This window comes from Carettochelys insculpta, chromosome 4 (assembly GCF_033958435.1).
Source record: "Carettochelys insculpta isolate YL-2023 chromosome 4, ASM3395843v1, whole genome shotgun sequence".
NCBI lineage: Eukaryota > Metazoa > Chordata > Testudines > Carettochelyidae > Carettochelys > Carettochelys insculpta.
In genome coordinates, this window is record NC_134140.1 from 43,289,909 (window position 1) to 43,311,265 (window position 21,357).

The 21,357-nt window shown below is 41.8% G+C and overlaps 1 protein-coding gene across 3 annotated transcripts in view; it reads right to left on the reverse strand.

Moving 5' to 3' along the window:
- Positions 1–21,272, reverse strand: part of RFC1 (replication factor C subunit 1) — a 62,082-nt gene extending 40,810 nt beyond the window's left edge. For all 3 annotated transcript variants that reach the window (XM_074992615.1, XM_074992614.1, XM_074992616.1), the window contains exons 1-4: positions 21,193–21,272; positions 8,626–8,757; positions 6,389–6,464; positions 1,639–1,758 (exon numbers count right to left, since the gene is read on the reverse strand). In XM_074992615.1, the coding sequence (XP_074848716.1) occupies positions 1,639–1,758; positions 6,389–6,464; positions 8,626–8,757; positions 21,193–21,195 (331 nt within the window). In that variant the 5' untranslated portion in view covers positions 21,196–21,272. The remainder of the gene's footprint in view (positions 1–1,638; positions 1,759–6,388; positions 6,465–8,625; positions 8,758–21,192) is intronic.
- Positions 21,273–21,357: the final 85 nt, after the last annotated feature.

A 21,357-nucleotide genomic window follows, 5' to 3' on the forward strand; every position in this document is an offset into this window, starting at 1 on the left:
TATCATAGGGTTGGGGAGTTTTTGTTTTTTTTAACTATTGAAGCAGTTGCTGGCTTAATGTATGACAATTAAACTATGCTTTACTGGTTATAAAAGACTATTCCATTCCAATGAAATGGATAAATTAATTGCACACATCCTAGCAAAACAATGGAATGAAATGTTAATAACCTCGTATAAAGAAGCTGCTTTAGTCATAGCTTAAATCAACCTTACTCTGTGTACCTAGAACTCGCTAGATAAGCATAACCTTGAGCTGCATCAGGAATTTCACTGTTAACCTTGACCAATGTTCCTTTTTGTCAGAAGCATAAAAGCTTGATCACACCACCTTGTACATAACAATAACAAATCTAAAAATATACTATTTCCACCTCCTCTCCAAAGAAACGGATCAGACATCTATTCTTGGAGCAATGCTATCCAATCTCTTTCTTAATTTAGAAAAAAATAAAAATCAATCTACAAAAATTTGCTGATGACAAAAATTGTGTATGGATAGTTTCCATATATAGACCCACGCAGTTATTTTACTGCTAAGTATAGCTTATAGAGCACCCTCGCCCTCCACCTACCAGACTGGGAGGGAGGGAAGCTCAGGCCTTCTGACTTGCAGCAGGATGCTAGGGTAAGGGTTCCTGCCCAGAAGTGGGGGGAGGTGAGGATATTACAGGACTTCTGCCACTCAGGGAGCACCTGCTGGGCCTTCAGCAGGAGCGAGGAAGCCCCAAGTCCTGGCAGGTATGCCCCAGGTCTTGAACTTCAAGCCACCTATGACAACCCGGAGAAGGGTCAGAAAGTTTGGCCACCAAGGATATATGGCATTGAAACCATTAGTGGAATACTTCATTCATTCACTTCTGTCTCCAGACTTAAAAAAATAATTGGAAAAGGTGAAGAAAAAAACATAACTGATGTCAAAACAACATGATTAACTCATGTGTCTCCACTGCCACAACTTCTCAAGCTTTGCCATCAGTAAACAAAGTTAACTGTATAATATAAATCTTATAAAACGTACACGTGGTAGAACCTCAGGATTTTATGAATAACTCAGGAATGGAGGTTGTTTAACCCCGAACAAAACACTATAGTAGTTCTTTCAAAAGTTTAGAACCGAACATTGACTTAACAGTTTTAAAAACTTGATTAGTCAGAAGAAAAATGCTGGTTTCCTTTTTAGTAGTTTACATTTAACAGTACTGTGTTAAGCAATTTTTTTTTGCGGGGGGGGGGGCGGGGTGTCTCTGCTGCTGCTTGATTTTTTTTTTTTTTTCTTCAAATTATCCCTGACCCTTAAAGATTAATCGACATCAACCATAGAAACAAAAGGAGTGCATTCCAGAAAGGACATTCCTAACTAAATCAATGATGGTGTATGCCTGCCCAGAAACCATGAAAGACTGACCACCATCTCCAACATCAAAGGGAGAAGGGGACTAACAATCCCAATGACCACTCATCATCCATCACTTTTAGCCTGTTGAAGGCTTTGCTACCCTAGCAATGGCACATTTCTAAAGCTTACCTTTTCTTTAAAAAAAAAGTTCCTCCTTAAGTAGTCTCAGTTATGTTTAACTATTTAGTAAAAGCAACCTTCCCATAATAGGTGAATATATCACGTGTTTCACACATTACCTGACTCTGAAACATAAACAACAGGATCCTGCTTACGAACTTTATCAGGTTTTGAAGAGGATGGTTTTCTCTCTGGTTGCTTCTTAGATTTTTTTACCAATTGCCTCTCCTCATCTGAATCTGTATTAGACCAAAGGATAAGTATTATTTTCAGCTACATAAACCGTCTTTAAACAACAATTCAAGACACCAGTTGTAAGAACATCTGCCTGGAGGCAAAAGATACTCTGCTGTATCTCACATTACAAAGAAAAATTAAGCTGTACACCTGTAATTTAGGAGACCTGTGCATGCCCATCAACTAGGGCAAGGACTAAATGGGACTTCCTTAAGAAGCCATCATTCACCCAGAACTTGTTTGGTAACAAGCAGCATTCTCTATTGGCCATCACAGGAATTTACTGCTTCTGCTGTGGGACAAGCTGGAGCCTAAAACAAACTCCAGTACATGACTGAGGGACTTTTTCATGCCAACTAGAAGAATGCAGATGGGGTACACAGAATTTTAAGGGAATCTGCTGGGTCAATAACTCACTAAAGAATTGTATTTGAGGTCTCTCCAAGAGCCAGTAGTACACTGATGATCATGATCACTGCATAATATACAAATAAATAATATTTAAGAAGTTGTGTGTCATACAGAAGATTATGTTCTTAAGGCAGAACTAGGAGATAACATGTCTCAGACAGGTTCCTTTCAGGTAGGGGGTTACAGCCCCTTTTCCCTCTGTCTGGTCATTGTTGGAACCCTACCAAATTCACAGCCATGAAAACACACCACAGACCACAAAATCTGGTCTCATCCTGTGGAATCAGTTATTTTGCGTGCTTCTCCTCTGTACTACACCAATTTCATGAGGGAGACCAAAGTTTCTTGAATTGAGGGTCCTGACCCAAAAGGAAGTTGCAAGGAGACAGGGAAATTGTAAGATTATTTTAAAGAATAGGGGAAAAAAAATCATTATATTGCTATGCTTACTTCTGTGAGCCTTCAGATCTGGGAGCCAGAGTACAGTGCTTATTGGTTAGGCACCAAGCTCTGAAGGTTGCACCCTGCCGCAGCACAAAAGTAAGGGTGGCAAGTCCATACCATTCCATCCTTACTTCTGAACTTCTGTTAGTGAAAGCTCAGCACTGGGCTTCTGGCCAGCAGCCACTACTCTCCCTGTGCACAGCTGGAAGAGCAGCAACACTGCCTACAGCAGTGTGGAAGGGTAGCAATACCACAAGCCTCAATACAATAAACTTGAGACCTGCCCCAATAAATCCTTTTTGGCTCAGGACCGCCACAGTTACACCACCATGACATTAAAGGTTCGACTATATGAAATAATGAAATGTACTATTTTTAAAATCCTGTGACCACAGAATTGACCAAAATGGACCATGAATTCGATAGGGGTGTGGATTGTGAACTTTACTACATATGTATCCACATGCTGAGCCAGATGCTTATTAAACACTTGCAAAATCTGAAATAAAGGAGTGTTCAGGGAAAAACAACAAGCACAACAGTGTCCTGTTTATGGAGTGTGACAAAGCAGGGTATACAGATGCCTCCTTGGTGAAAGATATGGGGTAACACTGACTTACCTCTTGAACAGAAGATCAAAACCAAGCTGGGTTGCCAAATACTGGAAGGTCATCAGTAGGGCCCTACCAAATTCACAGTCCATTCTGGTCAATTTCATGGCGATAGGATTTTTAAAATGGTAATTTTCATGCATTCAGATATTTAAATCTGAAATTTCATGATGGTAAAATTGCAGAACTCCTGGCCCAAAAAGGAGATGTGTGGAGATCATCAGGTTATTGTATGGGGGTGCAGTACTCCTACCCTTACTTCTGTGCTTCTGCTAGCAGCAGCGCCTTCAGAGCTGAGTAACCAGAGAGGAGCAGTTGCTGGACAGGAATCTAGCTCTGAAGGCAGAGCTACTGCAACCAGAAGTACACAGTAAGGATGGCATAGTTGAATCTCTCTAATCAGAACTCTCTCATTCGACAACATCTGTAATCTGGTATGATTTTAGTTAGCTGGAGGACCACTTATCACGGTCATGGCCGAGCCTCCCACAGTCCCATAACATTTACAACCACCAGTCCTGGCTCTCTGTGTTCTGTGCTGTTATTTATCTCTAATTTACCCCAAATATCTTCTAAGAGCCCAGTAAGCAGTGGAAGTGATGGTGATGTGCTAGACAATATTGACTCCCACAATCCAGCAAATTCTCTTGCCCAGCACTGGTCAGGTCTTGAGGGTAACCACAGTAGAGAGGGTCAACCTGTATTGACACCGTTACTTCTGCACTGCTGCCTGCAGAGCTGAGCCCTTAGCAGCCACCAATCTCTGATCATTCACCCCTGAAAGAAGCAGTACAGAATAAGGGAAACATGGGTACTGTACTGCCACCCTTATTTCTGTGCTGCTATTGGTGGGGTGCTGCTGTAGAGCTAGGTACACTGCCGACTTCACAACCACTGCTCTCTAGTTGCTCAGTTCTACCTTAACCTTCCTAAAATAACTCCCTGAAACTCTTTTGAGTCAGGACCTCCTATTTGAGAAAGACTGGTCTCTCCTGTTAAATCTGTACAGCATAGTGTAAAAGCAAATAAAAATCTGATTTCACAGTCTGACACACATTTTGCATGGCTGTGAACTTGGCAGGGCCCTAGACATTAGATAAGCATGGCTCTAGAACACATGAAACTATCTAAGTCTTAGAATGCACATTATTTTATATGTAACTATGTTTTCAATACTTCTACTTGTCATCACTTGAACCCACACTCTTTGTTAAATAAATTTTTACTTGTTTTCAATAGAAACATGTCTAAGTGCTATGTATTATGTGAAGTGGTGACAATGTGAAACTGGTAAGCAACAAATCCTTTAAATATTCCAGTGCCACAGGGGGTGCTTGGAGGACTTAGAGTTAGACTATGCCTATTGCTAACCTGGAAAGGGAAAGTAAAGCCTGTGTAGGCTTAAAGACAATACCAAGATTCCTCACACTAAGGGCAAGTGGTGGAAAGATCTCACAACTTTGGGTACCACTAGGAAGTGGTAAAGTCTGCCATGTATCAGTGCAGATCGCTAAACGACAGGAAAACCTCAAAATAAAATGTGGGTTAGTGTAGCTGAAAAGGACAGAATATTAAGCTACTGTAACTCAGGACATCTATACCCACAGCTAGTAAAGATTAAAACAGTCACTAAACAGAAAATCTTGAATATGGAAAAAAACAGGGTAAATATCAAATCATACCACTATTCTCTACATGCCAAGAGGGGATAACATTGTAGCTCAGAAGCACACTTTTCACCTTTTTCACAAAACACACAATAAATGCATAGTAGGGAAAATGTCTGAAAAAGCAGAGGGAACCCAGCATATTTATAAAAAGGTTACTGCTTAAAGCATGACATGAATGGGACATGGGTACACACTAGCAAAACAAAGTATTTAGCTTTTTAAACACACACAAAACTGACACCTCTGTATTTTTCTGCAAATGATACAGTCATCAACCACAGTGACTGAAATACCTGCTCATCTTTCAAAGCATTTGGAACTATACTGTGTTTCTTCCTTCTAATGGAATAGGAGATCTAAAGCTCCTGGCACACTGCGGGCACTCAGCAAATTAACAATATATTGCAGGTGGCAGCTGGTTTGCATATCCTATATGTAGCACTAAATACTAACTCTGAAATAAGGATGAGCTTAATACACAATCTCTCTTCAATCTGATGTATGATCAATAACATTCTGGCAGGATTATTAATTTATGGGTTCTGCGGTTTAAAAGCACTGCATTGTTTTTCTTCTAAACTCAGGCGCAAAATTTACTTTTGGAGGAAGGAGGTGGAGGAAGTGAAAGTAAAAGAAGGAGAAACCATCACTTTTTTTAAACTCAAACAATTTAAAATAAGGGTTCTAAAAAGCTTTTATACCTCTGGAGGATAATCATTGCAGTGGGATGAGCAGTCCTTTTAACTCAATTTTACTTTTTTCATATTGTGAAAGTTAAAATACGTAAAAGCACCAAGAAGCACGAGACAAACACTTATTGATGTCTATATGTCAAGACAGATACAAATGAAAACGCAAGTTAACTTGTAAAAGTAACCTTACATGCCTATTCGATATTAAAAATCAGCAAGACAGGCCCCAAATCCTACATCAGACTCCTGTGCTTCCTTACAGAGCTTTACTCTGGCAAATCAGATCACAGAATTTGAAGCCTTAAAATTACAAAAATTATTTAAACTGTCAAAACTTTTAAAAACAGAAATCATCCTTTATAGCTGCCATTTTAAAAGACACTGGGTAAGCCAGTTCTAATCTAAACTCCAAATTAGTTTTTTCCAAGTACTGGCTGGAGGTCTAATGAAAATTATTTTGCATGCATAGATTTAACATTTTTAGCAGATATTGATGTAATGCTGCATTCTGCGATACTTAAGAGTAACAACAAAATATATAACTGTTCAAAGTGATAACAGCCAGGCAAGGAACAGCTCTCAGCTATAAGAAAAAAAAAGCATATTGTATTTGGAATGCTTTTGTTTATTATGCAAAATCCTCAAAGACTTTTTTTTTTTTGTTTGTGGGGTTTTGTTTTGTTTTTTTTGGTGGGGGTTGGAATGTGTTTCACTAAGAGGTAATAATTACCTGCTAACCCTCAATTTTAACTGGCAGTACAAGAGACACACAAAGTGGTATTCTAAAGTGCTAAATAATTTTACCTGAATCATAGATTATCCTTTTTTTCTTGTTTGTCTGCTTTTGTTTTGAATCATCTTCATTAGGTGAATTCTCCACCTAGTAATAAAAGTCCATTATTTTCACTATCAATTTCTTTCTACAGCTAAAATTTCTAGTTAATTAACTGTCAGATTAATTTCTAGAGAAACGTGACAGCGTACAAGTGCAAAAATAAATCCAAGACTATAATTTTGCAGTTAAGTGGCTATAAATCAGAGTAATGCAAAAAAGAGAGGCAAAGTTCATTATATTTCACGAAGATACTTTGAAAAAAGCAGTCCAAAAATTCACAGGCTGTAACTAGAACAAATAGAAACAAGCAATTAAAATAATCAGACACCATCCTCAAACATCTCAAATTTTGAACAGCTTTTTGTTAGCTCCCTCTTTTTAAACATAACTGCTATAACAGATAGGTCAGTGACCCAATCTAGTCCAGTGGCCAATGCCACACACTTAAGGGGCAGTTGTAAGAAATGCTATAAAAAAAAAAAAAAAAAAAAGACAGCTATTACTGTCATCTGCCCATACAGGAGTCTTCTTCCTGACCGAGTCAAATTGGTGGCTGTTTTTTGACCTAAGGCATTAAGATTTATAAACACTTCTAAAAATATATTAATCCTACCTAACATAAATGTGTATGTTCCTAAGCTACTAAGCATTTACCCATGGAACTCCTTGACAGAAGATGTAGCGAAGGCCAAGATTTTAACAGATTTTTAAAAAAAGAAATAAAGAGGGTCGGGGGGTAAAAATCACGGAGCATAGGTCCGTCAATGGCTATTAGCTACAATGGGCAGGGAAGGTATCCCTTATCCCCTGTTTGCCAGGGGCTGGAAATGGGCAACAGATAGATCAACTGATGATTACATTTTCCATTCATTCCATCTGGAGCACTTGTCATTAGTCACTGATGGAAGACTGGATACTGATCTCGATGTATCCTAAATGTGACCCACTATGGCTGTTCTTATACATCTTAATTATATTTTCAGCTCCAAAAAAATCAAATATGAGCTATATAAGACACAATTTCCTTACCCACTTTAAATTTGTTAACTTTCATTTATACTGAACAGCTAGCTCCTTGTTTTTTATTATGAGTTAGGGTAAAGAGAGGTATCAAATTCACTGTCTCTGTATTGTTTATTACCTCTTATTTGTCAACTCTGAGCTAAAAACAGTGACAATCTTTAAAATCTCTCCTAATTCGGAAGTCTTTGAATGCATCTAATCATTTTTGCTCTCCGTTTCTGAGCTTCCCCATTTCGATTTTTTTTTTTTTTTTTTTTGAGATAGAGCTTTGTTCTGATTATGCTTTCTACTCATATTCATTACCCAAATTTGCTAATATTGCATTACACATTTTGAGCTTGAGGCTAAAATGAGCTCCATGTGGATAGGACCTAATCTTTATTCCCCAGGTATTAGACAATAGAGGTACTTTTAAGTGTAAATGCAAGGTAAGGTGGCACACTTGATCTTCCAAAGTATCCTTAAAAATACACCTTATGGATGGCAATTTAAGTTATGTCCAGGGTATGAGAACACATACCCTTTTTAGACAAATGGGCATTTTGCCTGGGCAGAACACCTTACATATCAGGACCTTAACTAGATTTGCTTAAGTATTTCATAGGACTGTTTTCCACAACAGTAATAGCAATCTTTTTTCCCCTCCAAGTATATGAGAATCAAACAACTTCTTTACCCTACAAGGATGTTAGAAGAAGACTAGCATGTAGCAATACAAGCAAGTCCTAACACCAGTCCCACCACTATTTCCTATGCTGGATTTGAGAACAGAGTTTGCTCCGTTTTACTAACCAAATTTGGTTTAGGAAACATATCTCCTTTTCCACTTCTCACTGCCACACAAGACATAGAACCCAGGTTAAATTATCTTCAGAAAGCAGGGATACCGACCACAGCGTTGGGTTACATTACTACAGATAACATTCCATAGTACAGTATTATACATGTGAGTAAAAAACATCTCACTGATTCTGTAAAGGCCCACTGGAATTTACTTTGGTTTTGTCTAAGTAATTTGTTTATAGCCATTTTGAGATAACGTATGAGAAACCACTGAAAATAATATTTGCACCAAGAACACAAACCAGTAGTAAGATAAGAACTACAGACTTGAGCAGTCTCATAGCAAGTTTCGTTCAAATCCAAGCCCAGAACAACATGCAGCTAAGGAAAGCAGACTGACCTTGATTTCCTTAGCTTTCTTCTTCTTCCCAGCTGAAGTCTCCTCCTCATTTTTGGTTTTTGCTGCCTTTTTCACTGTCTCACATTCATGTTTCTTGCCAGCAGATACAACCCCAAAGAATTTTCTGATATCCTAATAGGAGGAGCAGGGAAAGACAGAGAGAATGCAGGAGTTTTAAAAAACAAACACAATATTTGAATCTTTCCCTCCACAGAACAGGAAGATAATTTTTTTAAAAAGAAAATTACTCTCAGCAACTCTGCTGCGATTTACTTACCTAGTTTTGCTTAAAATCTGTAAAATAAACTTATATTTAATCACTACAGAGCTTACAGATTAAGATCAACCTTTGCTTTGTTGAGGAACACATCACAACAGCTTTCCTTTTCACTACAGATAATTTCAAAAGCCCACTTTTCCCTTAGTGGAAAATCTCTACTAGCCATCCTACTGCAAGGCACAACATAGAGTAATCTTACTGATAGGACAGGTGGTAACAAAAAGTTGCAATTAGCTACAAAAATATTCAGTAAACTCTTACAAGAAGAGCCCAAACATCACAGATTCTTTTTATAGATGAAATTAATAACCCAACTGTGAGACAGAACATAATGGGGATTAAACTCCTCACCAAAGCCCATAAATAGCTTCAGGATATTGAAGCCAGCACCCTCCATCTATTCAGAATCTGGGAAAAATGGACCTTTTCACTAGGACTTTGGTATCAGTGAAGTATCTGGTACAACTCAGCAGCTACTGATCATTTTTTCCAAGTTCAAGTCATGGTAATCAACCTAAAGAACTCAAAGGGGTACCATATTAGTGGTCAAAAATACCATAAACATAACAACAAACCTTTCTAACTGCAGAAATGAATTATTTGAACTTTATAAAGTTCTGCACACAAGTTTACCCACAAACACAGACCCAACATCAATTAAAAGCCCTAAGTATTTCCCTTTGCTTTAAAAGGGAATCACCTACTTTGTTATACCTGTTTATAGTCATTATTTCCAGGGATTGCAGCCATTGTAATAGCAACCATTATAGAAGGAGCACAGACTCATTTGGTCTGAATTTATAGCAAACAGAGGGTGTGGCTTGTGACTACATTCTACCCAGGTAACACTACTTTCTGATTTACCCCCTACAGAGTTCAGCCAAGCAGTTTCTGGGGAATACTAAGGATTGTAGAATTTTCTCATTAACTGTGAGTAATAAGCAAGCAAAAAGCAAATATTAGTCCTTTGATTTAAAAAAAATTATTGGTCATACTATTAATATTTCTGCATTTTCACACAAGTTTATAGAAACACTGAGAAAGAGCCTTTGTCAATGCTTTATCTACTATGTATTTAAGAGAATCTGTTTGTTCAAGAATTTCTCATAACAAGGACTATGGTCATCAAATTAGGTATTCAGCTTCCTTGTATCATAATTTAAAGCAAGGTAAGGGTTGCCTTGTGCCAGAAAAATGGAATATACCTAGAATGGGATTGCTTCTCATAAAACCATACAGAAAAGAGAATCACAGGCAAGTGAAAGGGGTTGGCTAGGAGCACCCCTAACCCCAATCGGGGACTGCCTCAGCCCCAAGCCTGCCACATTCCAGGCACTCTTTAGAAATGGTGGAGGGGCTGAAGTTACCCCCCCGCCCCAATTCAATTCACATGGGAATACTGCTAGCTGTTCCCCTTGATCAAGTAGGGGAGAAGAAAGTGCACCATTTGTTACATTCCTCACTCTGGGTGGGGAGCACAGCGGACTCTGAACCTGCCCCAGCTGGGGGACATGCAATCCTCCGCGAGCTGTGCCCACTGGAGCTGCAGAAACCAACCGAAAGTGCTTCTCACCTGGCCTTAACCTGCTGCGGCGAGAGAGGGCTGAGATAGTTCTCTCTCTTTGGGGCAGTCTGCATATTGAGCCCCCATAGCAATGATTTAAATGAAACACATACTTTTTCCTTCTATTTTTCAAAAAACAAAAGCTGAATGCGTTAAGGATCCAAGCAACACAGGGTAAATCTTCTAGCTTTAAATAAGTTTGATGTGAAAGTAAAATAGAGCATGTGATTTGTTAAATAAGAATTAGCATTTTTCTGCTAAAGCCTGTGATTTATTTATTGTCAGGGTTTGAGCTGTCTTGTTTTAGAAGTTTATTTTAATGAAAACTTAGGTTTATTAGATCCCATTTATAACTAAGCCATGGACCCTGTAAGCAAATATTTTTGGACTGAAGTGACTTGAACTCCCTTTGATTATTCCAACGTGACTTATTTAAACTAACAACCCATTAAGTCTTTAGTTTCTTCTGTTCTGTTGACACATTTGTCCTAATAAATATGAACAGATCTACATATTCTACATACATTAAATATGTTATAAACTAAAAACATGACTAATGTCTATGTAGACAGATAAGTAAATTCTACAGCCAAGTCTTTAGACTTTAGCATCCCTTGTAAATAAGTGGCTATTAATACCATAAATCAGAGGTTTCTGCTACTACTTTTTTCTAAAATGAAGAGAAATGTGCTAACTGTTCAACTATTCAATATGCACACAGAGCAGAAATCACTTTGCACTAGAAATGTTGAGATGGAGTAAGTAACCAAGTAAGATTTTCTGTCCTTAGAGTTTCTTTAACTAAATATAGGCAAATGCAACTTTGGGGACTTAACATACTCTTATTAAAAGGGTGTATGAATTAGTTTATCATTATAAAATGTGAAGTTTTTATGAAAATTGGAAATTTTCACAGCCATTTACACTTCACTGAGAAGTTTAGTTGGAATTTAAACAAGTTATAAATGCACTGGTTGGTTTAGTTGGTATTTAAACATGTCTCTGCATTTTAAAACCAAAGAATTACAGTCAACGTGCATGAAAACCACACAATAAATCTGATCTGTCTTTACTGGCCACACTAAAGTGCAAAAAGTAATCACAATTGATTATAAAATGATAGACTTCACTTTTGGTTTTAATAACTAAGTCCATACATAACTTCCAAAATTATTTATCTTCATTGGTTTTAATAGCCAGAAAATATACTACCATTAGGAAGGTAGTTTATAAAGAGATTTTCTTCCAAAATGCTGTATTGTTTTTAGTTTAAATTTTCTAGCTTGACTTGCGCAAACAGTGTTTCATCCTAAAAAGCATTTCCTTAGATCTGAGAGCAAATCTAGGAGTTGTGCTTAGACTGGTATTTGTGTTTCCATTTACATTAAACACTCATTTCTTAGGGTCTGTATAGGGCCAGAATATTAAAGATGTTACTCTCTCTCACTCTGTGAAACAGAAACTTTATTAAGAAATTGTTTGAATATAATTTGTTTATCCCAGGCTCTTCCTATTGTGAACTCAGCTGCCTGGTTCATTTGTAGCTGTAAAAATCCAAGCCATAAAATAACGTTCATATTCTAGTTCTCATGTATTGGAAAGCAAACTGTCCTCACATAAAATTCAAAACATAACACACCGTTACTGAACTCTTGTATTTTATTTTAAATACTATGTGATGTTTTAAACAAACAATATTATGGTATGTTTAGTCTGATTTAGGACACAGGGGCTGTGTCTACACTTGCCCCCAACTTGGAAGGGGGCATAGTAATCAGGGCCACAGGAGATTACTTATGAAGTTGCCGTGGGGGGAAATTAGCCTAATGAAGTGCTGCATATTCACCACAGCACTTCATTAGTAATCTCCCACGGCCCTGATTACCATGCCCCCTTCCAAGTTGGGGGCAAGTGTAGACAAGCCCAGGTTGTCTCAAAACAACCTACTGACTCCCCTATAAACTTCCTGGATTTTTTTAAATGTTTACTGGAAAAATCTACCATCTGCCTTTTATCTAGTAAAAGACATCAATAGCCAACATGAATACAAGGTATTTGTGACAAAATGGAAGTTTTTGTAAAATCTTTAATGTCTATGTGTGCCTCAGTTTCCTCTGTATTTCATGTTGCCACTCAGTAACTCTAAAGGATTAATGCTACTCCTTGACCAGAGTAGGAGACGGATGTGTGCATCGCCTTGCTGTCTGCGTGGAACAAATGAGTTTTAAAGGAACTGAGTGAAAAGGACGCAGATCAACAGAGGGTTCAAAGGAACAGTGCAAGAATAATTAACTGACAGAACAATGCTCAAATTGGGATGTTCAGCAGATGGAGTTGTGAACTCAGCTATGGCCCAGCTTGGGAGAAAAGAGGATTGAGAGGTCACTATCAAGGGATAAAGGTATGGCTTTTGGAAGAAGCTGGCTTCCCCCTTTCTTGGAAATGTTAAAGAGAAAGAGATGGGGACCAAGCTGGAGTTTATGACAACTTGGTTGGCACTTGCACTTGTTTACATAGGATAGACTGTAACTTAACTTTTGCCTCCCTGGATAGACTACAACTTAACTTTTGCTAAAAACCCCATCCCAGGTCATTTGAGTTGGGTTTCCAGAGCTAAAAATTACTATATAGAGGTTCAAGCTTACGCTCAGGATCCACATAGGAATTTTTTAGCCCCTGGGCCAACTGATGTGTCTCAACTGAGGTTTGGTTTTGTTTGGGTTTTTTTTTTTTTTTTAAATCCTCATGTAGACATACTCTCTGTGCTAATCCAAGGGTTTTGATTCTAAATGCCAGGTGACTAGTAAATTGTTCTGTTTTGAAAAGGCTGCCTGATGTTTCTGCAGGTACTCGGTGGTGCCCTGAGCACTGAAGTACAGTATAAGCCTCCTATGGAGAGGATGGCTTAGCAGGATCTGCTGCTAAGAGCCCTGGAGAGATAGAGACTGCATGTACCCAAAGGCCCAGTTGCAGGCTGACTCCTCTGGAACTTTATGGGTTCTTGAGACCACACACAATGCAGAGGTCACTCCCAAGGAAAAGGTTACAAGCTGCAGCAAACACCAGACCTCATGGATTTATGCCAATACCTAACAAAAATAAAAACAGTATTTTGGATTGATGAGCATTATAACGACACCAGTACAGGGATGTCCAAAGCAAAGATTAAAAATGACCTAAACCACAATCCAATGGTGTCTTCTTTAGTACGCTCATCCCTCATTAAACAAGTACTTTACTTATGAGTACTCGCTTAAACAAGGGACACATACTTACTTTTTGTTCACTGGGTGAGTGAACTCCCCCCGTTAAAACAAGCCTTACCCCCTCCCTGCACACCCCAACCCAACGCAACCTAAACCCCCTTGCCGGCCCCGCGCACCTAAACCGCCACAACCTAAACTCCCACCAGCCCCACAGACCCCAAACCGCCGCAACCTAAATACCCCTACCAGCCCCACACACTCAAACCACTGCAACCTAAACCCCCGCCACACGGGCCCTGCAGACCCCAAACCACCGCATCCTAAACCCCTCCGCCAGCCCTATGCACCTAAACCACAGCAGACTAACCCTGCCAGCCCATGCACCCAAACCACCACACCCTAATCCCACCCCCCCGCCAGCCTCACAGACCCAACCTGCAGCAGCCTGAACCCAACCCCCCTGGAGACCCAAATCACCACCATGTTTTAACCCTCCCTCCCACTCATGTCCCCAAACTGCCCCCAGCCTTTAATCCTCCCCAACACAAAGTTCACTCACCTTTCAAAAGCAGCGCCACCTGCTGCCACTCCAGCCCCGAGCTAGGAGCACTTGGAACCAGAGACTTTTACACTTATTTTAATGGGAATTTAGTGTCTCTCTTACAAGTTGTCGCCTACGAGCAGAAAGTTGGGAACCAATTGTGCTCATACAGAGAGGGATGAGGGTGCATAAGTACACCTAGGCTGGGTCTACACGTGCCCCTTCCTTTCAAAAGGGGCATGTTAATGAGCGGGTTTGAAAGATGCTAATGAGGCGCTGCAATGAATATGCAGCACCTCATTAGCATAACTGCAGCCATGGCAATTTGAAAGTGCGGCTTTTCGAATTGCACACCACCCATGGAAATGGGACCTTCTGAAAGGATCCCCCTCCCCAGTTTTCAAAAGCCCTTCTTCCGATCACCAGATAGGAAGAAGGGCTTTCGAAAACTGGGGGGGGGTCCTTTTGGAAGGTCCCGTCTCCAAGGGCGCCGCACGATTAGAAAAGTCACACTTTCAAATTGCCATGGCTGCAATTAGGCTAATGAGGTGCTGCATATTCATTGCGGCGCCTCATTAGCATCTTTCAAACCCACTCATTAACATGCCCCTTTCGAAAGGAAGGGGCACGTATAGACACAGGGCTAATGATTTTTAACAGACAAGAGAAAGTAGATTATCTTTAATGGCTAGGTAAGTGTTCTTGTTTCTATGACTGGTGAATTCAAACAAACATCTTCAATCCATCAAGCATTGTTCATGCAAATACTACTGCTTCTCTTTTGACAACAACCGTCTGAGTATAAGGCAGCATTTGTAGGCTTTTAACTTTAAAATCTGGCTCTCTGTTAACACAATGTTCCATTCTCTTCCTGGAAATCATCATTTCATCTCCTAATGAGAGCAGGAATAGCTTTCTTTTATTGTTTAAAATAAGTTTCTCAGCAAATTGTGAAAGCATCAGGATAATAGCATATAAGTCACCTGAACACACTGAATAAAGGCTTAGATTTGAGTGCTTAAATTACCTTAAAACAACTAAAAGACTGTACGTGTCCCTCAAGTGTTCCGTTTTACACTTTTAGCACTGCTATATTAGCCTTCAAATTCTTCTCCAGATGCCCCTTGTGGACCTTTTCATATCTAATTCTAGTCCTCCACAAGTTTGGTAGCAGTGTTTTGTGGGAAGTAATATGGTAAACCCCTGCTATGCATGATTTTGACTTGCACTTCACTTGAGTTAATGCAAGTGAAGCACAAGTAGAAATCCTGGAGTTCACAGGGGCTAGGAGCTGGCAGGAGTGCTGCTCCTCTGCCTGCTCCCACAGCTGGGGGAAGCCAGGAAGAGGCCGCTCTGTCATGGCTGTCTACCTGCCTGAATACCACAACTGGGGGAAACCTCGCTGACAGATAGCCAAGCCACTGCAGCTTCTCACAACTGGGAGAGCCAGAGGACAGAGAGCCGCAGCACTGTCTTCTCCCCAGCTTCCCACAGATGGGAGCAGCCACACCACCGTGGCTGTCTGCCTGCCCGGCTTCCCCCAACTTGGGAGACACTAGGGAGAAGCCACAGCTGGCTCCCAGAGTGATGGGGAGCTGCGAACCAGGTGGCCGCCTGGCTCCCAACTCTCCTTTGCTGGCGAGAGCCAGGAAATTGACATGTGCTGGTCAGTTTCCCAGCTTCTATAAGCCCAGGGGAGTTGGGAGCCAGGCAGCCACCTGGTTCCCAGCTCCCCACTGACCTGAGCAAAATCTGAGTTAAATAAGGGTGCGCCAGAGTGCAACCGTCATGTAACTTCGGGATCTACTGTACTGTATGCACTTGCTAATTTCACTGTGCAGCGATGTCATCTCAGTTTGAAACCTTAAGCACTTGACCACTACAGTTCAAGCATTAGTTATTGAACACTTTGTGCCACTACAGTACAGTAAAGCTAGGATTTTAAATCTTAGATTTTCAGTTATTTAAAAAAACAATCAATTCTGAAGTTTCGCCATTTCCCCATGCAACTTCACTTGTAATGACCCACTCCAATTTAGCTAAATATTACCTCTTTCCTCCTGAAAATTATTTCTAATGTATTGCATGCTCAAGGCATGTGAATGCTGTACAGATATAACAAGTATATATTATGTGGGGAAAGTAACAAAATCCCATCCTCACATAATGCTTTATAACTTAAATTATGGTAATATTTTGGATACCTTCTAAACACAATTGTCTACCCTGAGCAATATACCATCTTAAAAGGGGGAGAGGGGAAAAGGGAAAAATCACACACACAAAACACCAGATAAATCTTTTGTGATGGTAGCAGTTCTCTTGCTAATGGACTAATGTATAATGAGGTTGAGAATTTTTCCAAAATACTCTGTCCCTCACTGAGGTTTAGCATTTTCAGATGTTAAGTCAGTCAATGCCCAGCACCCCAATCTCAATAGCTGAAATAGGAGGATAACACACTGATGGTGGCCACTTAGCCTATGCCTACACTATGGCAGAAAGTTGACCTAAGGTACAAAACTCCAGTTAGGCAAATAACTTAGAGTCAATGTACTTTAGATTAAGTTGCTGCAAAGTCTATGCCAGAGTGGGTCAACAGGATAAACTCTCCTATCAACTTACCTTACTCTTGTTGAGAGGTGTGGGAGGACGGGGGTGGCACAGGGTGGGAGAGATCAAGGGGAGGACAGCAAAGGGGTCAACTGTAGACACCTGCTAAATCAACTGCAGATGGATCAATCTCAGAGTGTCGATCCCTGTTGCAGCATAGATGCAGCCTGAGTTTGAAATCTGAACCAAATAAGTTTTGCAAATTTGGCTATTTGAGTGCAAGAACGTGAATGGACACAAGCTCCGTGGCTTTGTTTAACAAGAAACTACATTAATTCAATTCTTCAGTTTAGAAAAGCAATTTTAGTCGCATAAGGATTTTTCAGTTTACATTCTTTTTTTTTTAAAGTAGTTATATCTGCTCATTTGCACCTGTATATTTTCAGGCACATGCAAACTTGTATTTAAAGACTTTTCATATATATAAATATATTATATAAAGTAATCAGTTTAAGTACACACACACACACACACACACACACACACACACACACACATCCCCACCCACCCACCCCCGGCTACAGAGGAACATCCAGGAAAATAAATCTTAACATGAATTTTAAATAGCTAATTGTGAATGTGGGTTTTCGTACAATTTAACTAACGTAGCCTTAAATTGGTTTAGCATAATTCACTTACAAATGTGAATAAAGTAAACCGCATTGCGTATGTCCACTTGGGAATTAAAAACCCCTCAACTGGCCCACATGAATTTACTCAGCCTCATGCACCAGGGTTTAAAAATTGATATTTATGTGTTCAAATGTTCACCCTTGCAGGATCTCAGTCCAATCTCAGTGTCTACACAGCAATCTTTCAGCCCCTAAGCCTGAGCCAGCTGGTAAGTCCCACTACAGGATCTGGGTTTTTTTTAATCTTCTTGTTGACATGTCCATTAAACCCAATTTATTTCTGAACAACAGCACCCAGACATTTAATGGCATTTAATTAACGTACCTCAGATACACTTCTTTAACTTTGATTAACCTTCTTTCATTTATCTGTGTAGACAAGACAGCTCAAAAATTGCACCAGTTTGACCAAATTGATTCAGGCCTTGGGCTATGCTACCGTGGGCTGTCGACCTAATTTACGCAACATCAGCTACATGAATAATGAATAATGTAGCTGAAGCTGATGTACTTAGTTCTGCTTACCAAGGTATCTTCACAGCAATAAGTTGAAAACTGATGTTCCCCCATTGTCTCTCCTTATTCTTCTCATTTTGATGGAATATTGGAGTCAACAGGAGCACATTCAACAGTCAATTTATCGTGTCTATAGTAGACACAATAAATCAACTCCTCTGGATCAACGGATAGATCCAACCCATAGCGAAGACATGCCCTCAGAACCCTACCTTTAGTTAAACAGTACAAATTACATAGAGCATGCCTTACGAAGAAGATCATATGATCAGGAAAGGAATACTTTTTTATGAATGATCTCACTTAGCATTCAATATGAGCACAGAGAGACCCTGAAAAGCTTTATGTTGGTTCCAATTTAATTCACGTCTTTAGTTACTTCAGTAAAACACTGTATGCTGATGCCCTTAATTTGGATTAAGTATTATATTTAATTGATTTTCCTGACACATTAGAATAGGGCACTCAGTCAAGAACAAGCATCCATATATAGCAGGCGTGGGCAAAATACGACCTTTGGATCTGGCCCACCACAATCCTCTGGGCCATCAAAGTTACATGGCCCAGCAAGACCCTCAGGCAGGCTCCTTGCTTTTTGCACCGCAAATGCTGTTCCAAGTATCCGGCTGCTGCAGCCAACATTTGCATCTCTGTGCAGCACTGGGCGAAGGCCAGCCAATGAAAGCTGCCTGAGCTGTGCTTGCAATGCCTTCCTCTATGGCGAACATCAGGCAGCGATGCACATGGCCCCAACAGCTGGATGCTTTGAGCAGCGTGTGAGGGCACAGCAGCAAGGGAGTTGTCCAAAGGCCCCAGGGGCTGCTGGCCAGAAGCAAGCACCTAGAGTAAGCATCTCTGAGACAGAACCTTCCACACTCAATGCCCTGCCCCAGGTCACAGCCCAAACCCTCTGCACCCCAACCCATGTCACAACCTTCTCCCCTGCACCCTAATCCCTTGCTCCAGTTCACAACCTCCTCCTGCCTAGGTCAAATTCCAAACTGTCACACACACAATCACAGGGCTGGAAGGGACCTGAGGAGGTCATCTAGTCCAGCCCCCTGCTTCAAGCAGGATCAACCTCCACTAAGTCATCCCAGTCAGGACCTTGTCAAGCCAGGATTTAATAACCTCAAGAGATGGAGAATCCACCACCTCTCTAAGCAATGCATTCCAATGCTTCACCATCCTCCTGGTGAAATAGTTTTTCCTAATATCTTACCTACACCTCCCCCTCTTCAACTTCAGACCATTACTCCTTGTTCTGCCATCTGACACCACGGAGAACAGTTTCTCACCCTTTTCTTTAGAGCTCCCCTTCAGGAAGTTGAAGGCTGCTATTAAATCACCCCTGAGTCTTCTCTTCCATAAACTAAACAAGCCCAAATCCCTCAGCCTATCCTCATAGGTCTGGTGCTCCAACCCCTCAATAATTTTTGTTGCCCTCCACTGAACCTGCTCCAGCAAATCCACATCCTTTTTATACTGGGGCACCCAAAACTGGACACAGTATCCCAGATGTGGCCTCACCAGTGCCAAATAGAGGGGAATAAATACTTCTCTAGATTTGCTTGAAATGCTCCTCCTAATGCACCCCAAAATGTCATTAGCCTTCTTGGCTTCAAGGGCACACTGTTTACTCATATCCAGCCTTTCATCCACCATAACCCCTAGGTCCCTTTCCATCATACTGCTGCTGAGCCAGTCGGTGCCCAACCTACAACAATGCTTGGGATTCTTCTGCCCCAGGTGCGGGAATCTACACTTGTCCTTGTTGAACCTCATCAGATTTCTTTTGACCCAGTCCTCCGATTTATCCAGGTCACTCTGGATTCGCTCTCTACCCTCCAACCTATCTACCTCTCCCTCTAGTTTTGCGTCATCCACAAACTTGCTGAGGATTCAATCCAGTCCATCATCCAGGTCATTAATAAAGATGTTAAATAACACCGGCCCCAGAACTGAGCCTTGCAGCACTCCGCTTGAAACAGACTGCCATCCAGATATTAAGCCACTGACCGCTACCCATTGGGCCTGACTGTCAAGCCAGCTTTCTATCCATTTTATAGTCCAAGGATCCAATCTGTATTTCCTTAACTTATGGACAAGAATGCTGTGGGAGACCATATCAAAGGCTTTGCTGAAGTCAAGGTATATCACATCCAATGTCTCCCCCATGTCCACAGAGCCTCTAAGCTCACCATATAAGCTAATCAAATTGGTCAGGCAAGACTTGCCACTGGCGAATCCATGTTGGCTACTTTTGGCCACTTTCCCCTCTTCCAAGTACCCTCTGCCGCCCCTCCTGCATCTCTGCCCCAGTCACTACTCCCTCCCAGACTCCATGCCCCCTCCAATCCCTGGCCCCAGGTCACAACCACCTCATCTACTCAAACTCCTGCTTAGGCCCCACATCCATCCCTGCACCAGGGCTCCCTTCTGCACCCAACCTACATCTCAGGCCCCAACCTCCCTCCAGTAACATCAGCCCAATGTCTAGCAGCCCTTGATCACTTATCGAGCTCTTGGCATGACACCCATCAAAAATTATTGCCAACTCCAATGTACAGATATAGTGAAATAACTAAAATGGTGAGTTAAAACAGTGATTTATTTTGGTCCCTGCTTGTGTGCAGATAGAAGCTTAATATGTTATCAGTGTCCTAAGGGTGGGGGCCAGAGCTAAGGGACACACAGGGTCGCATGGGGAGTACAAACGTCAACCACGTTAACATCCCCAGTACGAGGAGCTGAGCGGCTGTGGGGAGGGTCCTGAACGAACGCTGTCCCGAAGCGCTGCCCCGACACCCCCACAGACAGGCCAAGAGGCCCTGCCCGGGGCGTAAGTGCCACAGCCGCCGCTCGCAGCCCGGGCAGACGATTCCCAGTCCAGCAGCAGCGCTGCCGCCCGAGTCCTAGAGAAACAAGCTTGGTCTCCGCCCCGCCGAGCCCCTGGCCGCCGCGTCCACCGGGCCCCTCTCCGCCGCAAGCCATGACGCTCGTTGCGAGGCGGGGGGTGTCTGGGGAACCTTACCGACACGGGGGGAGGGGGCAGCCTCGTTTCAGAGCGCGGCGCTGCAGCCCGCCCCGCCTGACCGCGCTGGGGTCCGCCGAGCGGCAAAGCTACCGGCACCGCTCGGGGCGGGGGCGGGGGCGGGGGCGGGACTGGCCACCCCATGCCCGTCAGGGGAGATGCCCACCCCCACCGCGCTCACCATGCTGCCGCGGGAGGGGGGTTACTTGTTAGCGGGGCGGCTCCTGCTCCATCCCCCCTTCGCGCCAACGCCGTTCGCGCGGCGCGCGGCGATGACGTCAGTGGCGCGGCGGATGATGGGTGGGCTGAGGAGGAGACAGCTTGGGGGCGGGAATGGGGGGCGCGT